Below are 25,423 nucleotides of genomic sequence, written 5' to 3'. Positions count from 1 at the left end.
CAAACTTCTTTATCTCATCTGCCCATCTAACTTGCCGCCCCCTGCAACGCTTGCCTTCCCTAGGGATCCACTCTGTTACCCTTAATGACCAGCGGTTATCTTGCCTTCGCATTACATGTCCTGCCCACGTCCATTTCTTCTTCTTAATTTCTACTAATATGTCTTTAACACCAGTTTGCTCCCTCACCCACTCCGCTCTCTTCCTGTCCCTTAATGTTACACCTATCATTTTCCGCTCCATTGCCCGCTGAGTTGTTCTCAATTTAAGTTGAACCCTCTTAGTGAGCCTCCAAGTTTCTGCCCCGTAGGTGAGTACCGGTAAGATGCAGCTGTCATACACTTTCTTCTTCAGCGACAATGGTAGGCTGCTATTCATTATCTGAGAATGTCTGCCTTATGCACCCCACCCCATTCTGATCCTTCTAATTATCTCTGCCTCATGGTTTGGATCTGGGGTCACAACTTGGCCTAAGTAGATATATTCGCTTACCACTTCCACTGCCTCGCCACCTATGTCAAACCGCTGTGCTGTCCCGAGGTTATTGATCATTACTTTAGTTTTCTGCATATTAATTTTCAGTCCCACGGTTCTACTCTGTTCGCCCAGTGCGGAAAGCATGCTTTGCAATTCGTCCCCAGAGTTACTTAGCAAGGCAACGTCATCAGCAAATCTGAGGTTACTGAGGTATTCTCCATTAACCCTTACACCCACCTGTTCCCAATCCAACGTTCTGAATACTTCTTGTAAACATGCTGTGAATAGCATTGGAGAGATTGTGTCTCCTTGTCTGACATCCTTTCTTATAGGTATTTTACTGCTCTCCCTATGGAGGATGATCGTAGCTGTAGACCCATTGTAGATATCCTCTAGTATTGTTACATAATGCTCATCTACCCCCTGGTTCCGTAATGCCTGAATGACTGCTAGGGTTTCGACCGAGTCAAATGCTTTCTCATAATCTATGAAGGCTATATATAGGGGTTCAGTATACTCAGCGCACTTCTCTATCACCTGATTGATCGTGTGAATATGGTCCATTGTTGAATAACCTTTACGGAACCCTGCTTGTTCTTTAGGTTGACTGAAATCTAAGGTTGCAGAAATTCGGTTAGCGATTACCTTGGTAAATACCTTGTAGACGACTGACAGTAAGCTGATCGGCCGGTAATTTTTCAAGTCCTTCATGTCGCCTTTCTTATGAATTAGGATGATGTTCGCGTTCTTCCAAGATTCCGGTACCATTGCGGTCATTAGGCATTGCGTATACAGGTTTGCCAGTTTTTCAAGGACAATTTCTCCGCCATCCTTCAAGAGGTCTGCTGTTATCTGATCCTCACCAGGTGCTTTGCCCCCTTTCATTTCTTTCAAAGCCTTCCTTACTTCTTCGGTCGTTACTGGTGGGATGTCTAACTCCTGTGAACTACTGTCTCGTTCGGCATTATCCTGTATGTCCTGGCTACTGTACAGATCCCTATAGAACTCCTCGGCCACTGTGACTATTTTATCCCTATTTGTGATGACATTGCCTTGATTATCCTTAAGTGCATACCTATGATTTTTCCCCACGCCAAGACGTCTCTTCACTGCTTTCAGGCTACCTCCGTTCTTTACAGCGTATTCGATCCTCTCCATATTATACTTCCGTATGTCAGCTGTCTTACGCTTATTGATTAGCTTGGAGAGCTCCGCTAGTTCTATTCTGTCAGCTGCGGTGGAGATTCTCGTGGTTTGCCGTTTCCTGATTAGATCTTTCGTCTCCTGTGAAAGTTTACCAGTATCCTGTCTAGCTATAGTGCCCCCGACTTCTACTGCACACTCCGTAATAATGCGTGTAAGGTTGTCGCTGGCTTCCTGCGTCGTAAACTCGGCTTCCTCGTTAAGAGCGGAATATCGGTTCTGCAGCGCGATCCTGAATTCTTCTACTTTACGTCTTACTGTTAGCTCATTTATCGGCTTCTTTCGTACTAGCTTGTTGCGGTCCCTCCTCAAATCTAGCCTAATTCGGGATCTTACCATACGGTGGTCACTACACCTTACCCTTCCGAGCACTTCCACATCCTGCACGACGCCAGGGTTATCGCATAATATGAAGTCTATTTCATTTTTGTGCTCCCCATTCGGGCTCCTCCAGGTCCACTTCCGACTCTCCCGTTTACAGAAGAAGGTATTCATTATGCGTAGGTTATTCCGTTCTGCAAACTCAACTAGTAGGTCCCCCCTGCTATTTCTACAGCCCAGACCATAGTTCCCAACTGCCTTGTCTCCAGCCTGATTCTTGCCTACTTTAGCATTGAAGTCCCCCATAACTACGGTATACTGTGTTTTTACTTTAGCCATTGCCGATTCCACATCTTCATAGAAGCGTTCCACTACTTGGTCGTCGTGGCTGGATACGCCATACGCCATACGCATGTTCTGCCATACGCATGCAAATAAATCACGTTTTTCTGAGTGCGGTATAGAGGAGCGTGTTGTTAACATTGCGGTCGCCCGTATTACAAGTGAAAATCACGTGATATATCGTGACTGGAATAAGAGTACCCTGCAGGAATAGGTGGGCAAAACAATGCGACATTCCAAGTTCGCCCTAGTTTTGCAGATGAGGAACCCCAAAACGAATATTCGGACCTATACGGGACGTTGTGTTGGTAATTACGTTATTACAGTGAAAGCTCCTTAATTCGTTTCGGGCTTCAACCGTTCCAATTTCTGGATAATTCGAACTGCATCATTTGGTCCGGCGATGGAGCACGATTACACTTGCTCCGAGGGTCCGGCCAAGTCTTCATAGAAGTTCATGTACAAAGAAGCCGGTTAATTCGAACCCGAGTGTACGTTCCCTTCCGGCACGGATACGTATCCGTGCCGGAACGCCCAATTCGAACTACTCTAGACGCACACCGGCTGCCTACTCATGACGCTGCGTAGAATGGAGGAGGCAAAAAAGGGTAAAACCAATCTAAGTCCCACATGGCGGATGGTTTGGAAGACGCATTCTTTGTGAACTGCGTCGATGAGGATGCAAGTGCAATGGTGCTTGTGGTGCGATGACAGACGAAAGCACTTAGGTCAGATGAGCAGAACCATGCCAATGGAAACAAGGTGGACGAGGAGGAAGCATAGTGCGGCCATCCACTCAGAAGTCATGGCCTCATGGAATGCGCCCATCTCTTCTTCAGTTTTCAAAAAAGCGGAGATGAGGCTTTCCGCTACATTCGTTTGTTAGAGCAAAGAAGTGCTGACTGTCGTCTTTAGGGACAAAAGGCCTACTGCAATCACGGACGTTTTCAAACATTAGAATTGTTGGCATGCCCTACTGCTTCCCCATAGCAGTGTACTGTTGTGATTGTTCACTTTCTTTTGTTTGAAATTTCCGTAATTCGAACTTAGAAGGCGTCCCATTGCTGCTCGAAGTAACGAGCTTTTACTGTAAATAGATTTTTTATGGCTGTTCTACTTTTAATGGTCTAGTAACTTTCCCAAACTCCTTAATTCTGATCCCATCATTGTTAGCACTTTCAATGCGTTGTTTTGTCCAAAACAACCTAACAGCGCGACATCTGCGAGTACAATGCACTTGAAATAAGTGTTAATTCCGGCCCTACTAGCAAGTCTATAGGGGAATGAGCCGCGGTTGGGCTGTCGAACAACCCAGCGTACATTGCTACAGGCACTTTACCTGTGAGCTATATACAGCGCGAAATACTGTTTATTTCGTATTTTTATACTTAGACAAACAGTCGAATGGGGGCCCAGTGCACCTGGAAACATAGATAACCATTGGAATTTCGCAATTTGTCTTTTATATACTTAGACAAACAGTCGAATGGGGGGCCCAGTGTACCTTGAAACGTAGATAACCATTGAAATTTTGCAATTTTGTCTTTTTTACGTTTAGACAAGCAGTCGTATGGGGGCCCAGTGTACCTTGGAACGGAGATAACCATTGAAGTTTCGCAATTTTGTCGTTGTTATACATTGGCAAACAGTTGAATGGGGGCCCAGTGTACATTTAAACACAGATAACCGTTGAAATTTCGCAATTTGTCTTTTTTATACTTTGGCAACCAATCGAATGGGCGCCCAGTATAGCTTGAAATCCAGATAACCACTGAAATTACGCAAGCCACGATCTGGGCAACGCGGTTGCTTAAATCAAAACTACAGTGATCAAAATACACACAGCGAAGGTTGGACGCACTTTTACCTTTCTCACTTCTCTCAAATTTCTTTACGAAGGGATGGTAACTTTCTCCCCGCTCAGCACTATCAGTGTTTTCGAATCACCGCCCAAATGATTTGAACTTGTTCAGACTATATTCTTTCGCCCTCTGCCACAGCCAGAAGAAGACACTGACCAGGCTCCGCCTGTTGTACCTCATCTTCCGAACCGTCTGGGATGACGTGTTCTGGACCATGCTGAGCGCTTTCACCTACTACGCCAACGCCTTAGGAAAAGTTCCTCTGCTTGAGTAAGGACTGTTTACGCATGTACACCTCTCATTTACCACTTAACCTCTGCCCTTGTATCCGGTCAGCGCGCGTACTACCCAGGACAAAAGTCTCTGAGATGCTGTTCCAGATATCCCATTATGTTCTCCGCTGCCTGGTAATACAACATCTGTTTTAGTTTTAGTTTGCACGGGGTGTTGTTCCAGATATCCCATTATGTGACCCGCTGCCTGGTAGTACATCTATTTTTGTTTGCAGGGGGTGCTGTTCCAGATATCCCATGATGTGCTCCGCTGCCTGGAGTATACCTGTTTTAGTTTGCGAGGGGTGCTGTTCCAGATATCCCATTATGTGCTCTGCTGCCTGGCAGCACTTCATCTTTTTAGTTTGCAAGGGGGGCACCCAACCCAGGAGCCCCATCCGTCAAGTGTGTAAAAGATATTTCGTTGCAATGTCACGGATAAAGCAGTTTTTGTAGGTGGGCTCTGTCCCACTGATGTTTGCCCCGCATAGTGCGCGTCTTGGAAAAGATGTAAATCAGTGACTAGGAAGCATGTGTGACGTCAAAAATGCATCGCGCGCCTCTCCTCTGTACACAAAGCCAAACAAGTCAATGCATGCACGTGGGCTGCTTGTTGCTGGAGAGGTGAAAAAGGCCGCGCCGAGAATAACGTGACTAGTTGGGTCTCTTGATACTGAATTGGGCGCGTTTCTACGTTTTGGGAATGTTCCCAACCAAGCTGGTGGTGGTGGTGGCGGTGGGGATGGTGATGATCATGATGACAATGAGTCAAGTGACAACAGCTATTCGGCCCTAATAATAATGATTAATTTTGCGGAAGCACGGGATGCTCAAAACGGCCGTGTAATGAGCGAATCACTCAACGAAACTCCAAAATCAGATACGTGTTTATGCCCCTATGCGGATTTGCAACAGATCATCAAAAAAGGCTGTGACTGTTTTACGTGTGCTTTCTCACTGTCAGACGTCTCGTGGACGGCGGAGATGAGATCACGGTGACCACGTGGCTCTTTGTGGCAGCCTCCATCGCCGACGCTCTCCTGGCGTGCTACCAGATGCACCTGTGCTTCCGACTGGGGAACCGAGTCCGCTGCCTCCTCCTTGGAGCAATCTACAGGAAGGCAAGTTGTACTCCGCCGAGACAGTGAGTTGACTAGAGAGGGGTCTGCACTATTTTGGCACCGATATTAATAATCGGTTTGGTAGGGAAAAAACAATGTAATAAAGAGGAATCTGAAAACAGGTTGCGCAAAACCAGCTTAGGCCAGAATAGGAAAAGATTCCGGTATAATAAAATGGTGGACAGTGAGGATGACTGCACGGTAACTTTTTCAAAAGAAATACGTAATAACTGGGCACGAGTTGCAGAAGACGCATAGCACCCATACCAAATGATATTTCAGCTGCTATGAAGGGATGTATGCAATACACAGCAAGCCGTCATTTTACAAGTCCTCGAGACACAAAACTGACTTCATAGGAGGATCACGAAACACTTCGAAGAAAGAGAGATTTGGAACAGAGTGATTCGTTACAACGAGGATTTACTACAAAAGACGCTAGTGTAGACCTATATATTAAGAGAAACAGGAAGGAATCTAAGACAAAAACACTCAAAAAACAGACTACACCAACTATACGAAATTCGGTCACATGTTATTAGCTAAAGCCATTCTTCCCACTAAATAGCAGCGCTGCCTGTCACTTCTCCATCAGTTATAACTTTATAAGTTATGGACAAAATTACGCTGTCCCACACCACTGAATGGCGTCACCGAACTTCCAAATGCACCGATGCTGCCATCATAGAACCACTGCAAGTGGTTGCCGGAGTGCCTCCTGTTCTGCCACCGTGTATTTTGCACCCCCCCCCCTTCCATCCGACAAGGAAGAAATTGCGACGTGAACAGTTCTGTTTCGACAAAAGCTACATGTTAATGAACGTCATCAGTCCTGGGCGCCAAAATATTTCATTTTGGTACCATCGCAAGGTTGAACAATTGTTTCGCATGGTCGTATGTACCCTAATGGGAAAGCCAAGAAAGAGTGTAGCTAAGCACCGTCGTTCTGTCCGAGTGTGAAGCATATCAATCTTGGCTGTGTGTCATGTGTTAGGGCAGCCCCTGAGAGGGGGATGCATCAAAACCCCCGAAAAATAGAAGAAAAGAACAAAGGAACGAGAATTTGAAGTGCGCGCCAGGAGCGCGCCAATCAGCAAGCGTCAGCGCCGACGCACCGATGAATCATGGACAAAGGTGGCAGCACACTGGTCGGCCAATCAGGGAAGGCCACGCATGGGACAAGTGGCGACATGGCCTTATAAGGACAGGGAGGAAGCAAGAAGCCAATGGGAGTGCGCCACGTGAGATCCCAGAGGGTATAAAAGCGGGGCGCACAAAGAGAAGGGAGAGGCAAGAAACCGAAGAAACCAGGAGGCGGCCGGAGCACGTGAGCTTCACGGAACGAGCCAGGGGGACGCGGCCAGGCCATCGACCACGCCATCCGAGCCTGGGCGGGAGCGGGCCGACTGCGCATCGGCACCGTCATCCTAGGTGCACCACGAACCTGCGTCTTCGTGGCCCCAGCGGCATCGGTCGGGCACCAGCGGCCAGCGTCCACGCTCCGTCGACGTTCGTCTCGACGGCCCCGAAAGGCGACGTTCGTGCCAAGCCTACCTGAGACTTCCAGCGGCAGCGGCTACCAGGGGGTAGCCACCGAGGAAGCGCGCCGCCGAAGGGATGACCGCGCGCATCGAACGCCGGCATCAAGGACATCCAGCGGGAGCGGATACCAGGAAGTAGCCGCAGAGGAAACGTCAGGACGCGCGGAACCCACGCCATCCAAGGAGTGACCGCGCGCATCGAACGTCGGCACCGAAGCGAGACGAGGACGGCTACCACCGGGTCGCGGCCACGCAACGGGTGCGACACGTCAGCGCCGACGACAGCGGGGTAGGCCCGTCCATCAAGGACATATTCGTAGGATACAACTAGGGAGTTGTAGTGAGAAAGAGATGAAGTAGGACTTGACGTAATGAGTGAATTTGGACTGAAGGTGTAGAACTTTATTGTAGTCTTTTGAGTTTTGATTTGAATTGTATATTGAGCTGTTAAGTTAGGGGTTTGTATGCGAGTTGTATTTTGGGAATGTAGAGGTTTGAGTGTTTATCGTTTGTGTGTAGTTTAAATATTAAGTGCTTTGCCTGAGGGTTTTTTTTTGTGTGTGCATTAAATGTGTGTTATGTCAAACTCGCCAACGGCTTCCCTGTGTCCATTGCTCCAAGCTGGTAAAGACCACCCCACCATCCGTTCACGTGACAAAAACATGTTTCTAAGCAACACCGAGAAAAATCCTGGAGGGGCGCTGCAGGCGCGGAAGCTTTGCAGGAGCGTAATCTGATACCGTGCGTGACCAAGCCAACCAAGCGGCGCTCCCCCGCTCGTAGTCACCTTAGTGAAACGACTTTGAATATAACGCGTGGGTATATATGCCCCAACCATAAAAACTCGCGTCGGGAATGTGTCAACAATTGGGTAAACAGTAAGAAACATTTAGATGTCCAATGATGGCAGAAGCAGCACTACGTATGCTCGCCCGGTTTACGAGTTCACTTCGGGAACGACCGTATAATTATTTTTTATCATTTCATAATTTTAGTTGCGGCCAACTAAGTAAAACATCCCCACACCGAAGCCATCATTATTACCCCCCAAGAGGATAAGTCACTCAACTTTTCAGCAACGCCGCATACTTAATCCTCCTGCTCAAAACGATGCAAACACCGTTGTTTCCGATCAGTCAAACGTTAGTCCTGCCGCAAGGGTTTGCTCGTATACATTCGCTATTAATGGACAGGCAGAGTGAAAAAATATTGCAGACAAAGAGGGAGTTAGAGGGAATTTCTCTTCTGCGTATCAGCCTAACAATCGCTGTGCGTGTTTGCTTTTTTGGAGTCGAAAAATCACACGCACGCGCATACACAGCTAACATCCGCCCGGGGTAACAGAGAAAGAAATCGACCCAAGTCTGCCCTCTCGTATTTCGTCAACTTTTGCTTAAGAGTGTACTTTGAAAAATAGAACAATATCGATAGTTAGAACAATATCGACAATGGGAAAAAAATGATAATGCATACTACCTCGGATATTGCAACCCCGTAGGCGGCTCATCAATTTGCATAAGCAGACCTAAACGAACACACTATATAAAAAAACACGAATAGAATCATGGAGGCCTGATTCATCTCCTCTAGCAGCGCCCGTATTTTTGTGTATGTTCAAACACGGCCATTCACATATCCTCTTTGAGTAGAAAAGAGAGCCTTTTTCATATCTGGCCTCTTCGGTGTGCAGATGGTGCGGCTGTCACCCCGTGCTCTGTCCCGGAACCCATCCGGCCACGTGCTCGCCCTGCTGAGCGGAGACTGCCTGCAGGTCTGCATCGCCTGCACGCAGTTCCCGCTGCCCATTACCGGGGTTGTGGTCCTCCCCTTCACCATCTACCTGCTCGGCGAGCGAGTGGGCGCTGGATCCGCCCTCTTCACGGCCATTTGGCCAGCCATTGCCATTGCCCTCATCTGGCCAGCGACGGTGCTCCAGGACAGGCTCTGGGTGAGTGGAATCGCGCACGAATCAGAAATTCGAGCAGAGAACGTCGCGAGTGCACTTTAGTTTCAATATATGCGTAAGTCTTTAAGAATGTGATGAACTTTTCCCATAAATGTAAAAGATGTGTACGCGGCTTTCCTTTGTTTCAGTGGATGCCGAGCGGGGCCTTTTGCATGTTGAAGCCACACTGTGCATAGGCGACTGGTGGGACGGCAAACAGTGACGCTTTAACCACGTTTTTTGGTGACTAACTACGGACATTAATATCGTCTCTCTTGTACCATGTCTTTCAAGGTCTTCATGGTGTCTCATAAAGGTTAAGAAAAAGCGGACGGCGCGTCTTCTAACCTGTTCCAGTTATGTTTGGCGCCAGCATGATGTCCCGTGTTCTTTCAACCTCCAATTTCGACACACCGCCGGGCACTATTGCGACGGTAGAATTTATCTTCTCTATTATTTCTCTTAACCTCAAAAGGGGCAAATCTTGACTAAGTCGGACCTGTTTGCCCAAACGGCCACTTCGTGATGGAAGACACTGCGGCTGTTTTGTTGCAAAAGCGACGCGGGGTAAACTGTGTTTTGGCTATCTGCGCACATAATCGGGGATGTCACCTAAGGCCAGTGCAACACTAGAACAGCACCAGAACAACACCATGACAGCAATAGAAGAACATTAGAATCTAACACTTCCCGTTATTAACGCGTGCCCAGGACCGTGTGCTCAGTCTGCGCGACGAGCGTCTGAAGCAGACGACCGACCTACTCACCTCGGTGCGCCTCTTGAAGATGTACGCCTGGGAGGACGCCTTCGGATCCATCATCTCCCGACTGCGAGAGAAGGAAGAAGAGGCATGCCACAGGGCAAACGTGCTCGACGGGCTCGTCGACTCCGTCTACACCTCATCGGCTTCCATAGTGAGTGCGCTGCGGCCCGTTATAAATTGCGGTTGTTAATGCCAGAGCATTTAGTAGTTGATTGAGAGAATAACTTGCGATCCCAGAAACGCAGCAGATCAATTACACTTCGCGCCGATGCTTTTCATAGTGGGCGCCTCAGAAATAAACCAAAAAATATGTAGCCGCACCATGTGGCTCCATACCACGTGCCTCAGAAAAAAGACACAAAAAAGACGTGCGCCATTGTTGCTAGGCAACGCCGGGGCATGCACAGATTTCCGCAAGCGCCCAACTTTGCGCTCTAGCCGCTTCTGCTCCTCTCGGTCAAGGCGTCAGCAATCGCCAGCAAACCAGGACGCACCGAACAAGTCACCACTCAACGTAACACCATGGATATCGCCTCACTGATAGTTGTGTTTTTGTTTTAAAAGAAACCTGCACCAAAGCTTCAAAACGTAATGTGCCCAATTTACTTAGAAGTTGCGTTTATTACCTCGTTTGTCTTAAAAGGTTTATTGTCCAGACAGAATTCAGACCCTTCAGAATCCTATAACGGACGGCATATTCTTCCCAAGCGGGATCTGGTGGCTTTCATCTTCTTTCTTCTCACCCTGTATCTTTGATTGGCTCGTTCTTACGGCCTCCCAGATGGTGATCCTGCTGTTCTCCTCGGTGGTCTTCCTGGGCGACGCGTCCTTACTGACGCCGGCGGTGTCCTTCTGCTGCATCTACCTCATCTCTGCCACGGACCTGATTACCAGCTCGACAGCGCTGCTGCTGCGAAGCCGGAGCGTGGTAAGGGCGCATGTCATGCTTCGCGAATATGCTCCGCTTTTTAGATGCAGAGCATCTGATTCACTCGCCTTGTCCCTCCGGCGTCGTCGTCGTCGTTGTCGGCGTTGTCCGCCCCTCCCCCATTCTCCTCGCCGCGCCAGCTGCGCTCTCCGCCGCTCACCCCCTCTCCTCTCCGATAGCGACCACGCTCTCGCGAGGGGCATTGGATTGGATTCGATTGGATTGGCTTGGATTGGATTGAATTGGCTTGGCTTGGCTTGGGTTGGATTGGATTGGATTGGATTGGATTGGATTTGGATTGGATTGGATTAAAGTGGATTGTGTTGCGTCATAGCCGCGGCACGTTGCGTCATAGCCGCGGCAGACGCGCTGGGGCCGGCGCATGTGCAGTACTCTCTCTTCCGCGGTTTCCTCTCCTTCGGGCGCGCTGCGCATATAACCGGTGTTCCGTTCTCCGGCGGAGCAACATCCACACTTGGCTCAAACACCTAGAGACCACGCCGCTTTACAAGTACGCCAACGTCGTCATCGACTGGGACCGGCTTACGCAGTCCCCTCAACGTTATGCGCGCTATAAAACGCGGTCCCTTCGCCGCTGCGCCTATGCGTCGCATCTACACAGGGGTTCCCGCGAGGGGAGCTGGGAGTTTTTATAGTTGTTGCTTCTGTTGCTGTTGTTGTTGTTGCTGCCTATGTTGTTTGTTGTTGTTGTTGTTGTTGTTCCTGCTGCTGCTGTTGTTGTTTGTTGTTGTTGTTGCTGCTGCTGCTGTTTGTTGTTGTTTGTTGCTGTTGTTGATGTTGATGTTGGTGGGGGTGGTGTTGGTGTTGGTGTTTTTTGTTATGGTTGTTGTTTGTTGCTGCTGCTGTTGTTTGTTGTTTTTGTTGTTGATGTAGTTCTTGTTGATGTAGTTGTAGTAGTAGTAGTAGTAGTAGTAGTAGTAGTAGTAGTAGTAGTTGTCATCGTCGTCGTCGAACACAAATATCTAAAATTAGAAATGAGGGGTGAGGAAATAGGTCAGAAAAGGGAGTAGTGGGCTGCCATCCCATGACACCAGGCCGCGGGCTCCCGCAGCAGTCTTCTGGCGGAAGATCGGAAATTCCTCATCTTCGACTTGGCTGCCCCGCAGTGCGCGTTCCTAATGCTGAAGTAAGGGAGAAAAAGGAGTGACGGGTGCGAAAGTAATTGCAATGTGAGTAAACAGCTGACCTCCAGTAAGAAAATTGCACTGGAGGTGAGAAGATTGGCCTGAGATGGCGATCCTTCGGCCCTGTTTACGGTTAAGTTCCGCTGTGAGGATTTGCATACCTTGGGTCAGCGCATGGCCACATTCCTTTGATGTGTTCAAGTGTTGTGCCCCCAGCACTGAAGAGCAATAACAATGCGCACAGCAGGGGTAAAAGCGACTCTTTTTGGCTTCCATTTCGATGCGTGTGACCTTTTCACACTTTGAGCTTACAACAGCCCGCCTCAGCCCGCCTCTTCGTGGAATTTTTGCCCTTGCCTGCGTACCTGAAGGAACGCAAGGAATACCGTTAGGAGTGTGTTCACCAAGGAATGCGGTCCCACAGGAATACATGGTGCGGGTTGCATCCCCCAGAACTGCCACTTTTGCCGCTCACTTTGTCCCAAAATGGGCTGCCTGGTATGAGAAGTGCTTCCTTCCTGGCACCAGAGCAGTGACGGTTGATACCGGCTGGAAGGGCGGAGGAGCCTGGGTTCTGACCCTGACAAGGCACATTTTTGCAACAATAGCTGTAGGAGGTACCCAACCGGATTTACGGGATCCTAGTTGTACCTAATCACCCTGACGTCCACAGTTTATCTCTTGTACATAGGTTTGTATGTTGCTTTGTGTTCATGCGAGATCCAATATGGCGTAGCATTGCATTTCCGTTCATCTGTGTAACTTCGCGTTTTACCCCGAAACCGAATCCGGGTGCCCAATGAGATTCGCTGCTGCATATGCAAATCAAGTGTTGGTTGATGAAGCTTTAGAGAATAAGTGTAGACAATTTAAAGGGACTCTGCAACACTTCCGATAAACGCTTTAACTCTTTCCTTCGCGTCTGGAAGCACTACGAAAGCTATAGCTATCACCAGACCGGAGCGAAGCTGCGCGATTTGCTGGTCGCAGCCGATACGCCTTCCGTTTCTGCTTTGCTCTTGTCGCTTTCTTTTTAAAGTTGCTATCGAATGTGTTCGTTGCTGCCACTGAAACGAAGCCAGCCAATAGCCGTTACGCCACTCTAAAGACATAATTCGGGCGCTCGAGGAACGCCAAGGCCGAGAAAAACAGAAACACTTTTTGGGCAAGTTTCCAAATTATCTGACGGGCATGGATTCGCAATTATTGGCTAAAGTACATTGCCATCCCCTAACGTAAGCACTGGGCGTTAGGGTTTATTACGTTCTGCAAGCATATAAAATTTCGAAAAAGGTTAACAAAAGTGTTTCAGGGTCCCTTTGGAATATGATGTTCATGTAGTACAAATGATAACCTAATACATGCGTAGCTGTCTGTATGGAAACCTGCTACTACAAGAGCGATATGGCTCGTGGGGGCATTTAACATAGACCCTCAAGATGTAATTAGACAGTATATATTCTAGTAGTTGAAATCTTTCAACCCACTCTTCATACTAATCAGTGATCAATCAATGGCGTCATTGTATGTGGAATCAGTTATAGCATCATTTATAAGGTGTACGCCTAGCCTTCAAGCATATGAAGATAGTGAATACAAGAAGAGCCGGTATGAACCTGATTGTATATACTAGGGTACAACTTGAGAACAACGGGAGTTTCCCCAGCGCCTTCCTCATTGCCGCAGCCGACTGTTCTTCCGCGCGGTGAAACAGTTCGTTACTGCGAGCATTTCGAGCGTGGCACGAGTCGTTTTCGTGATTCCTCTACTTAATCTGCTTATAACCTACTGCGGGGTTCTTCAGACAACACCTCGTGACCTTTTTGGAAGGCGAGTTGGCCCTTTTGGGTGAGGAAGAGTTTTTGCGACATTGGTCTACCCGGTTTATTGAGGTTTCAAACAAAAGGGTTATTATTCATGCCAGTTTTCCAGACCTGTGTCCTTAGGGATTTTCGTTGTAACAATTGATCTTGGTGTTAGAATTGAGTGTTAGTGCGCTACAGTACCCGTTGTGACATAAAACCAACTCTGTTTTGTATATTGCTGCATTCTTGAAGCGAATGTTTTTGTATCATGGTTTTCCTCGCATGTTAATCTTTTGGTTGTAAGCAACTCTAAATTGTTTGTATGTTAATCTTTTGTCTACAATCAACTTGAAACTGTTTATGTGTTTCTGTAAGTGTCTGTAACTGGCAGCTTTCGCGCTCTATTAGTTTTGTAGCGACAGGCGCTGCACTTGTTTAATTGTTTCTGGTTGTTACGTTGTATCATTGATACCAGGATTTTTTGATAATAAATTTATCCTTTCAGACAGACAGACGGACCAAAATTTCTTCGTTTAAGTAGCTTAAGAAAGGCTATCGTCTTTACTAAATTGTTTTTTTCTTCTGCAGGTTGGCTTGGCTCTGCAGAGGTACTGCGCCTTCTTCAGCGAAGAAGAGCACATAGAGAGGACGCCCTGCTTCATCGACGCCAGAGCCACTGACGGTTGGTGGTACACTACCGCAATAGCTTTCCAGAGCAATAGCTTTAACAGTTTGTTTCCGTGGCATTTAGGCATGCAGCAAAATGTTGGTTAAAAGTGTTACAAAATGTCAGTTAGCTTTTTTCTGGGCAAAACTAAGTAACGGCAGATCTCGCAAGAAAAAACGGCTGAATAATATTATCGCCCGCTTTCTGGTGTTCAAAACAGTGGTAGTTAACCGTGCCTCTGCGGGATTGCTGCTTTCCGCAACAAGCCCATTAGTAAAATCATGAAACACTACCCTAGAGGGGCCATGCAGACAAAATACAAGGATGTTTTATTCGAAATATTCCGCGTTTTATTCTGCCCCCAAAGCATGTCCGGCAGCAAATGATGCCGCGTTCACTGAGAAATTAATCATTTTAGGTTAAAAATTTGATTCTCCCGCGAAATCACGTGGTTTGGTTACGTCTGCCATGAATTCACAAGAGCGGGTATTCAAATGAACTTTCAGTGCGTCGTTGGGCTGTGCAGCCTCACTTACCTTCAGTCGTCCCAGATGGCGCTACAATACTCAGCCATGGACCGTTGACCGCCGTTGCTTTGTTTTTGGCCGTATTGGCACCTGGCTTGTTTTTGTTATGGTAGAAATTAATCGTTTCTTGAAACATTTGGTATGCTGGACAAACACGCTCAGGTAAGATAACGTCGCTTACGCATATCAGCCAGTGTCGCGCAAGACAGGTGTGCAGCTAAAACAAGCATAGTGCTCCCAGTACCAACAGCAGTGTTCATCCCATTGTTTATGCCCCCGTTCTTACTGTTGTAAAATGAATGTACATAACATTTACGCGCATATAGCTTGTTCAGCGAGCTTATAAGCCCTGCCTGATTAATGTTTGCTTTTGCCGGCCTCATTTTATCACACAGCTGGGCATATGACATCGTTGGCTCTGTTGCAGGAAATGAGCTCGTGGGTCGCATGGCCATTCCCTTTTTCTCTAATTATATAGCTTATTTGAGCGAAGTTCGCGTTAAGAGCGGTGTCAGTATGATTCTAACGAGGCAATCTTTCCAATGAACCAAACTTGTGCTTTGTCTGCATGAGCAGTCCACGCAGTATATGAGTGTAGACTGCTCACAGCCATGTTATAGTGCCGTGTACAAGAACCAGATGTTCCGCCGACGTTGTTGGGAAACTCATGAATTTTCCAGTTGCAAAACGGACGTCGAATGGGCGAACTGTTTTGTTGTGCATGAAGCAACATCAACAGTGTACCCTAGGAGAGATGCGCGGTGAGGTCGATCATGAGGAAGAGCTCCTCCCACAAAAGAGGCTCTCATTTCTGTTCGGCGGAATAGGATGCACTCAGGTCAGAGTAGTGGAAGGGCTCTATGCCCTCTCAGCTATGTGCAACCAGCACAACCGGTAGTTGTGCAAGTGAGGCAAGAGACTGACCCCTCTTTCCCCTCGGCCGCCCCATGCTTAAACCGGCACTGCTCCAAATGTTCAGTGGCCCGAGGTCACTTCAAGAGCATACCTTATAAACAGCGAGTCTCCACGCACAAATCCACGACTGAACGACCACGAAAGGCTTGATAGTCAGCTCGTTCGGAAAATGCTAAGGCATTTAATTAACACAATGCGTTCATTACTTTACGCCGGGCAGACAGAGGCTACTAAGATTGTTGTGCAGGTATTCGGTGTTGTCGAGCTCCTGCTTGCGGTCATAGTGTAATGTTTCAAATTGCTCAGTGGTCCATGCCGGACGCCCCTACTGGGCAGTGGGCTGGTACTGTGGACACTCTCTACATTCCTGTTTTCCTCCGGCGCCATAGTCACCTAACATCTCTCCACCTTTGCCCCCCCCCCTCCCCCCTCAGAGTAGCTGGCCAGACAATTTCCCCAGGATGACCTCTACCTTTCCTTTATTTAAAGTTTACCTATCTCGTCCGTCTCTTGGCACGCATGCTCGCGGAGCCCAATAGAGAGTTTTAGCAGTCCGTCTGTCTCTCTATTAATAGAGAGTTATAGCAGAGCAGAGGACCGATCACGGTACGCTACATGGTAGGCGACCGGCGCCACTGCTCGTGCGCCTAGGTGGAAGAACTGGTTGCGCCTAGGTGGAAGAACTGGTATACAGGGTACTGTTCCGGGACCGGTTTTTTGCTCTGCTATAACTTTCTAATCAGTGCGGGTTTTCTGCCACTGTTTCACGTTTTTAACAGGTATGTCGATTTAAAAAAACTCGTCACGTATCTCCGGCTGAAGTAGTTTTGTATTGTGTTTCGATATTTTCCTTTGTTCTTACCCCTTCACAAATATGAGTTCAAAACAATTCGACGTTATTAGCCTTCGTTCATTAAATATTGCCCTTCCCGCTGTCTCTCGCACTCTCTCACGCGCACACCCCCACCCACGTTCGGTTTCTCTCGCAGGCGAGGTATTCATCGAGAAGTGCGACTTCAGCTGGTCGTCCGAGAAGCTGAGCTTTTCCCTGCACGGCGTCTCGGTGCAGATAGATCCGGGAACTCTTGTCGGCGTGGCTGGGTTCGTCGGCGCCGGCAAGTCGTCGCTGCTGGCCGCCATCTTGGGGGACATGCAACGCACCCGCGGATGGCTGGACGTCGGTGTGAGGAGGGAAACGCTCGCTTGACGTCGGGGGAAAGGGGGGGGGGGGGGGGGAGGGCGAGATTAGGAATTGGAAAACACGATCTCACCTAAGTAGCGTAAACTGTGGTAACGTTTGTACAATGGAGTGGGCAGGAGCAACAGAAACCAATAGGTTTACATAGGGTGCCCGGGAGAAACCGCTGATTTTCTCGGTCCTTCCTCTTCGTAGTTCATGATTCCCGCGCTAACAGCATCTAAAGCAACCAAATCTTTCGCTGGAATCTCAGTTGAAGTTAAAGGGTGCGGAATGTACGGAAACAGAGAGGATGTGAAAGGGGAGCGACACGCTGTCCGTAAGACATTCTGGGTGCGTTCAAATTGACCCTTTAGACGGCGGACAGCCCGCCGTCTAAAGGCCGTCTTCGCGGACAGCCGGCCCTGTTATGCCCCGTTCCAATTTGAACGAGGCAGTCAACAAAGACTGCTTCGAGGAGACGGCATCAAAGTCAGCAACGATGCAGGCTACCTCCCTGTCTAAACTAATAAGTGACGCCAGAGCCCCTTTTTGCGTATTAACGTTGTAGCAAAAGCACGCGTTGGTTTATTTAAATATTTAGTATAATTTACTAGTGCTTAATGTGAGTTTTTTTCAATTTTTAAATCACGTAGTGTTTGTAATATTATCTACGAAATATGCGGCTTGAGTTCTGAACATGTCTGCGTTGATGTTGCGTTCGGGTCCGTTGCGACGTTCCAATTTTATTCTTTTAGACGTCTAGTTAGAGTACTTCGTAAGTCTTTGTTATGGCAAGTCGGTGCATACCTGTCCTAAAACATAAACGCAACGACGCAGATAAAGTTCGATGGGACAAGCGCTACGGGCATCGCTATTATGGTGGCGCATTTTTCCTTCCCAGCGCAGTGCTTGTCCTTGTACGCATGATTTCTAGAAGCTCCTTGTCCGCCATGAGGCATTCTCAGGCCAACCATGACTTCCCAAGTTTTCAAATCCCGTAGCTCTCTGACGCTCGTTATGAGCAAAAAAAAATCATGGCCGCCACTTCAGCTAAGCAACATTCATGCAAACAAGGTTCACTGCTTTCGGCATATCGACCGTTCAAACTATGTCGCAAACTACAAGTCCCCATATAGATGAAATTTTGTGTGCATCTGTTAGGTGTCCATTACCCGATGTCGCAGACTACAAGTCCACATCTAGCTGAAATTTTGTGTACATCTGTTACTAGGCGGCCATTACCCCATCTGTTATACTGCTCCCCCTAACCCATCTTAGGGGCGGCCGCCCTGCAGGGAATGGACATCAAGCTATGTTCCTTCCAAAGCACTACAGAGCTGCCTTTTTCACCTGAAATATGACCCCCTACCATAGTTTGTTTAGATATACTTGCTCTTGGGGCAGTTGGTGCAAAATTACGTTTCACTGAACGTGAAAGCTGTTAGGTGCAGAATAGCGATTCTCCAGAGAGGCTGTGGCGTCCTCTCTTGACTAATTTCAGTATCAGCCGTTTATTGATATTGAAAGTAGTCAAGATAGGACATATAGCCCCTTAAAATGCCTATAAAGAGACACTGGATTGAGTTCTCAGTAATTTGGGGTACATGATTCGTGAATTCCTGTTTTCTTCCGTATTTTTTATTATTGTGTACTTGTTTGCGGCCGAGCAACGGCAGCCTCCGTGGCAATGGCGCAACGCGAGGATCACCCCCAACACTTTTCATATGGGTATCTTGTGCATGCGTGGCGCCATGGGATTGACATCGGCTTCGTAGCGCAAGGGACCCAGCTTCGATACCGACCAGGGGAAGCGGTGATTTTTGGACGCCGCGTGACTGTAACGGTTGCTGGACACCTTGACCCTGGACAAGATACGATGGCAAGCCGGCTCCTAAACTGCTCCGCCCTTAAAAGAGTAAACTACGCGAACTACGCGCCACATAAAGAGAACACAAGAACAGGCCCTGACTGCAGCTAACTTGTATTCCACGTGCGCCTGCGGAACTTGCGTAGCAAAGTCGGTGGAAGATATTAAGTGCAGAGCACTTTAGGGGCTCGCATTATGTGACCCCTGCCCCCACCACGTCACTGCAGCTCGAAATTTGAAAGGTTCTCAACATTTTCTGGGTTTTGTACTGAGAGCTACAATGGCCATATTCTCGCCATTTCGCTGCGGCCGGTGGCCGCACCGCGAGCTGAGTGGTTGCCTAGCAACCGCCGCAGCTGGCAGCGCCGCTCGCCGCGCCATCTGCCATGACGTCAGAGGAAGAGCCCGCGTTGCATCGTATATTAAGAAGGGGCGGCTCGGTGGGATTCGTCAGATGTGGAAATTGAGTCGGAGAGACTGAAAGAAGCCGGGCTAAGTCATCGGAACGGAACCAAGAGGAGGCAGCGAGCCGGGGAAACGGAGGACGAACGAGCCGCACGTCTCGAAAAGCATCATGACCGTACAGAGAACTAAACTAAACGATAACATTAACCGTACCTCTCGCTGCGCACACCCGGGCATAACTGAGTTAAGCCACAGCCATTTTTTTAGTTTCAAAACACCTCTAGTGGTTGTAACAGAGCTCAGTGAGTTACAGAGGCCAAGTTCTTTCAAATTGAACAAAGTTGTAAATTTTGTCTTCGTGGCCCCTTTAAATTTACCCCACCCATCAGCTTCGCCTGCTCCCTTGCAATGTCTCCGCAGGGCAAGATCGCGTACGCCTCGCAGTCGGCCTGCATCTACAACATGAGCGTGCGCGACAACATTCTTTTCGGCTCGAGGCTGGAGCCGCTCCGCTACTTGGCCGTGCTCCGGGCGTGCGAGCTACACGACGACCTGGCCTTGTTCCCAGCCGGCGACCTCACCGAGGTTGGCGAGAAGGTGGGTGGAGCCGCTCGGCGGCTGACGTTAAAATTGTCTTGAACCCTTACATAAATACCTTCACCCATGTGATCCATTACCTAAAGATGGCAGGACTCACCCAGCGGCTGTAGCCCTCACTCCCTTAATGCCTGATGTGCCCTGGTTGGCTTGGCCTTGTCTTTTATTCTTTCATTCCACTTTTTCTATCTCTTTAACTCTCTGCTCTATCCACTCCCTTCTACTTCCCCACCCCCTCACTGGGTTGTATACAGGTCAGCTCCCTGCCGAGCTCAAAAATATCCCCAGTGCACTTCCTTTCCTTTTCCCTCAAACCGCAAACAAACAGCAACAATACCTGTTTGGTTTTTGGTAGAATTCATTTCGATTGCATGAATAACACCTGTTCTACCTTGTGCAAAAAACTTTTTTTCTAATTGTTTTAATTTGCTACGTTGATAATTGGTACCATGCTTTAGACAAGCTGCGTTTGACTTTACGCTCTATGATACTTTTCCAAATAGGATAACAAGCGCCTTAAACCCTTTCCCGCCAGTACCTACCGCGGTGGCTCACTTGCTAAGGCGTTGTGCAGCTGAACCCAAAGGCGTGGTTTCGATCCCGCCCTTGGCGGTTATTTTTTTATAGAGGCGAAAAACATGAGCGCCCGTGAGTGGAGATTTCGGCGCATAATAACGATCCACCTTCGTACCAGGTGGTCAAATTAATCCAGAGCACTTTATTACGACGCCCCTAATAGCCCAGGTTTGTTTGTTTGTTTATTTGTTTTCATAAACGTACACACATTATGGCAGATGATAGGGTAAAAAGCTGCACTCAGTAACTTGACTATGCCCTATACATACTTCACAAAGTCAGAATAACAGCGGGGTGGAAAAAAAAACTCAATACATAGACACAGCTTGCGTGTATCAAACAAAACTCCTAGCACCGAAATACAATATATTCAAGAGTACAATCGATAGCGCATAAAACCAGTGCACATAGTGACGTGAAGGCAATAGTCATTAAAAAAAAAATATATGCAAACCCTACGAAACAAACCCTACAAAACTGCAAGGAACTACATCATATATTATTTCCAGATGAACAACTTATACAGCATACATGTGGTACACGAGTTAATATCAAAACCAATAAATACAAGCCCATTCAACACCTTCAGAAGGGTATACCCCATCATCTGCAAGGTGTAGTTTGTACGTGGGCGAGGGACGCTCCAGTGTTCAGACAGTCTCCTGTAACTTCGGCTTGTAAAACCCTATAATTTTTCCCCCTTCCCCGCCTACGTTCGCAAAAGTTTTTGGGTCTGGTTGGCTAGACAGGAAGTTATGCATTACATGTAGCTGCAATAATTTTTGGGGGGCCGCTGGCAATCTTGCAGGGTAGCACCTTGAGCGGAGGCCAGAAGCAACGAGTGGCCCTTGCCCGTGCCGTGTACAGCGACTCGGACATCTACCTTCTGGACGACACGTTGAGCGCGCTCGATCCTCAGGTGGCCGCCAAGGTCTTCAAACAGGTGCTCGGGCCACAGGGGCTGCTACGGAGGAAAGTACGTGATATGAGCGGTGACTGAGTTTCGCTCCCGTTCGTTCTCGGCGCCACAGAGCATGCACCTACTGTGCGTGACGTTACAAAAATACAGTAACGATGGTATCGGTAGCGGCTGTAGTGAAAATAACGAAAGCAGACCTTAAAAAATTAAACGGCAGTACCGTAACCAAATAGGGCACTAAAAAGGTAATTTATGGCAGAAAAGTTACACTGTGCAACATTGAATACCAGACGACACTTTCAGCTTCGGTGAAATCGTAACTGCAGGCGTATCGCCCTTTTTGAATTTGAATTTGAATTTTTATTATTTCCAACGGTGTAAAATACATACAAGTTAGTATACAGACAAGGGTCCCAAAGTCAACAGACTCCAACGGGACCCTTGAACATGTAGTAATTGCACTTCATATAGACTCTATGTAACCTTCTTACCTTATTTACGAAATAAACGTCGTGGCTACAAGTACGAGCACAGGCATGAGCACAGGACAGTCATTGGAGACTAATTTGCGGATGGCAGTGTGTAAGCTCTAAGTAATATACTAGCGTGCACCCGTTTACATCTCGTTTCTGATGCGTATCACTTGGCCAAACAATGAAGTGCGGCAGCCTTTATGCACAGCCTTCTTAACGGGGCCTCAGCGTAGGTAAGGCAGTGGCATAGCACGAAATGGTTAACCAGATCATATGCCGTAATTTCTTTTCCCCTTTACGGAAAGTGATGCTGGGTGCAGCAGATGATTAAGACTCCTTAGGACATCATCCTCAGTACCATCATCCTTCGACTATTGATGCGGACTGCTGGACGAAGGCCCCTCACATAAGCTTCCAGGCACTCCTATCTCACGTACAGTGACTTCATTTGACTATTTACTTGTTAAGTGCAGAGCACATTAGGAGCTCGCCTTGTCGTCGTAGCTCGCTCGCTGAACTCCAGTAGAGCCACGCGGCGTTACGGCGTAGCGGCTGTCGTAGCGGCGTTACCCAGAGACTTCGAAAGCCAAGCGCGGTTTATTAATCATAAGCGTTTGACACTCGTGAACCGCTGGCGCTTGTCATACATCTACCCGTTTTTTAGCCCAAAGAAAACTGCAGGTACATTTCAGGCAAAATATACGTAATTAGTTGGCAGCGCCAGCGTTCATTTGAAACTCGTGAACCGCTGGCGCTTGTCATACATCTACCCGTTGTTTAGCGTAAAAAAAAACTGCAGGTACATTTGAGGCAAAATATACGTAATTAATTGGCAGCAGCCAGCGTTCATTTAGTTAGGAACGCTCGTTGGGTTTGGTTTTTGCGATAGTAAGCGAAAAAGAGTGGCAGTGCAACGCCGGCACGTGCCGTAGGCAAAGCAAGCACAAAAGGAACAGATCTCCCGCTGGCGCAGTTTCAGGCAGGGGGCGCGCGAGCATCGCGAAGGAGGGAAATTTGAATTGCATTGGGTGGCAGCAGTGAGCGGAGAACGGCGCTACAGCCCATTGTGGCGAATCACTGCTCTGCACTTCCGGCAGGTTTCGCATTGTGTGGAATGGCTTTACTTGTTACATACTACTTACTGAGGACTGCTTTCTTTGCCAGACACGAATCGTGGTCTGCTCCCAGGGCAGCCTTCTCAAGCAGATGCAGCGAATCCTGCTCGTGCACGACAAGCGAGTCTTCAGCTACGCCAGCCTGGCCGAGCTTCTACAAGACCCCAACGCCCCGCGCACGCTGCGCACGAACGACGGCCACCCGCAGCCGGAGAACCTCACCAACGGTGTCAGGTGCGCTACTGGCCGAAGCCTCCCGCAGTGTTCAATCCAGTGACGTCGCCCTGGTGACGGTGGCAGAAACGTTTGTGGGATGTTTCGCTTATAGCAACGTCAAGCCAAAATATGTTTGCAGACTACTGCAACAAAAAATTGGTCGCCATCTCACCGTGCGAAAGTGAATGTCCAGCAATGCTGCTGTAAACCACTACACATGGTGATGGAGGGGGGTACAGAATGTTTCTCGTCGTCTCCGCGAGCTTGTCGCTTGTGCTCGGATAGTGTCACTATATAAGGGTCAAGGTATCGGCACTCTTTTCTCCTTTTGTTCCGTGCCGCTTCCATGATCATTGGTCAGTCCGCATTACGCGACTTATGTTGACACAGTGACGGTTGATAAGCACCGCCATTTTCTTGTCGATGCGTTTTAGTCGGTCAACTCTGATAAGCTTAGCATGTCCTCCCTGATCTGCGGATGCGCGCTACTGACGTCGTTCCGAATGCGAATCAAAGATAACGCGCGTAACAGCATTTCAGCTGCAGAAGGGCGTCCAGAGGAGCCGTTTTGCTGTATCTTTGGTAGTGTTGTTAACAAATGCTCCGTCGAAGTTAACGGCGACGCCGTACGTGCGGCCACCTCGCAACACTGATGAACGACAAAATGGCATTCGTTGCTGACTTGCGTGCCTGAGAGGCGGTACTCTAACACCTTATCTACTTTCACTACGCTCGGCTTCTCTGGCGGCAAATGCTGGCTCCTGTCTATAGCTTGATGCGTGCGATCGGTGTCATGGGCGAGAACTGCTCCATTCAGTGACACTAGTCCTGTCTTACCTTCAAAGATAATCCGCAATCATAATATTTAACATGAACACTTGTTGGGGGGATGTCTATTGTCCACAGGCGCTCATCATCCATGATGCGGTTTCGATGCTGGTTTTGTTGTTTTGAGCTAAACAAATTCTGAGCTCTATGATGTATGCCTGATTATCCTGACGCAAGGGCTCGGCGCCTTAGGCTTTGGTGCCTTGACATTTTTGTTCACAGAGATGAAACAGTTGGGGTGTAGACGCATACAGCACTGCTGTAAAACGGCAGCAGTAACTGTGCATTTCGATGTCTAAACGAATACACACAACGACGGTCCTCACCGCGGTAGCAGTTGCTGTGAACCCCCGCTCCCCGCCCCCATTCAACCTTTCTCTGGTAGCCTGTTAGAGTGACTGTAAAACCCTTCTTATAAACCCCTTCCCTCTTCCCTTCGATTGTGGAAGCACTGCGAAAGCTACAGTTATCGCCAGCACGGAGCGGCACTGCATGCGGGGTTTGCTCGTGGCAGTAGATACACCTTCCGTTTCTGCTTTGCTATTTTGCCTTTCTTTGTAATGTGGTTATCGAATGCATTCGTCGCTGCAACTAAAGGAGAACCGGCCAATAGCTGCTACACCACTCTAATGATGTAATTCCCGCGGTCGAAGAACGCCAAAATCGGGAAGGAAAGAAAGATGTTTTGAGCAAGTTTCTAAGTTTTCTGATTGACATAGAACAAAGATTTCTGGCTGAGGTATACTTTGCGACCCCCTAATCTAAGTACTGGATGAGTTTCTTGACTATATACTGCAAGCCTTCAGGTTTTCACAAAGTTAAAAAAAGGTGTTGCAGGTCCCTTTAACGTTATCACACAGGACAGAACAGGAAGCAGAAAATAGAACAAATAAATCAGCAAAACTAGCAAGCTGTTTATTGTCCTATATTTGTCGGCCACAGGGGCTATTAACATTAGGGGCAAGAAGAGAGCGGAGTGGGTCAGGGAACAAACGCGTGTTAAGGACTGCTTAGTAGAAATTAAGAAGAAAAAATGGACGTGGGCAGGGCATATAAGGCGAAGGCAAGATAACCGTTGGTAATTAAGGGTAACAGAGTAGATCCCTGAGAAGGCAAGCGTTGCAGGGGACGGCATAAAGTTAGATGGGCAGATGAGATCAAGAAGTTTTCGGGGATAAATTGGTCACAGTTAGCACAGGACCGGGGTAATTGGAGATTAATGGGAGAGGCTTTGCCCTGCAGTGAACGTAGATAGGCTGGTGATGATGATGATGATGCTATTATCGACCACCATGCCCTATATTCGCTATTGCGTATATTTGTAGACCCCGTTGCCCAGACTCAAGAAATCTTGGAAACCACACACTACCGCAGTGTGCTGCTGAGCACGAAGGCGCGGGTTCGATCCCCGGCC

General features: G+C 48.2%; 1 protein-coding gene across 1 annotated transcript in view; it reads left to right on the top strand.

Moving 5' to 3' along the window:
* Positions 1–25,423, top strand: part of LOC144158764 (ATP-binding cassette sub-family C member 4-like) — a 76,536-nt gene that overhangs the window by 20,454 nt on the left and 30,659 nt on the right. The window contains exons 8-17 of the mRNA XM_077689902.1: positions 4,342–4,473; positions 5,440–5,596; positions 8,828–9,085; positions 9,794–9,997; positions 10,628–10,774; positions 14,313–14,406; positions 16,823–17,016; positions 19,706–19,882; positions 21,267–21,434; positions 23,015–23,199. Of these exons, the coding sequence (XP_077546028.1) occupies positions 4,342–4,473; positions 5,440–5,596; positions 8,828–9,085; positions 9,794–9,997; positions 10,628–10,774; positions 14,313–14,406; positions 16,823–17,016; positions 19,706–19,882; positions 21,267–21,434; positions 23,015–23,199 (1,716 nt within the window). The remainder of the gene's footprint in view (positions 1–4,341; positions 4,474–5,439; positions 5,597–8,827; positions 9,086–9,793; positions 9,998–10,627; positions 10,775–14,312; positions 14,407–16,822; positions 17,017–19,705; positions 19,883–21,266; positions 21,435–23,014; positions 23,200–25,423) is intronic.

This window comes from Haemaphysalis longicornis, unplaced genomic scaffold, assembly GCF_048455015.1.
Source record: "Haemaphysalis longicornis isolate Haplotype H1 unplaced genomic scaffold, Haemaphysalis longicornis Haplotype H1 scaffold_10, whole genome shotgun sequence".
In the NCBI taxonomy this organism is placed as follows: domain Eukaryota; kingdom Metazoa; phylum Arthropoda; class Arachnida; order Ixodida; family Ixodidae; genus Haemaphysalis; species Haemaphysalis longicornis.
The sequence above is the reverse complement of the archived record's forward strand: the minus strand, read 5'-3'. Positions and strand labels throughout refer to the sequence as shown.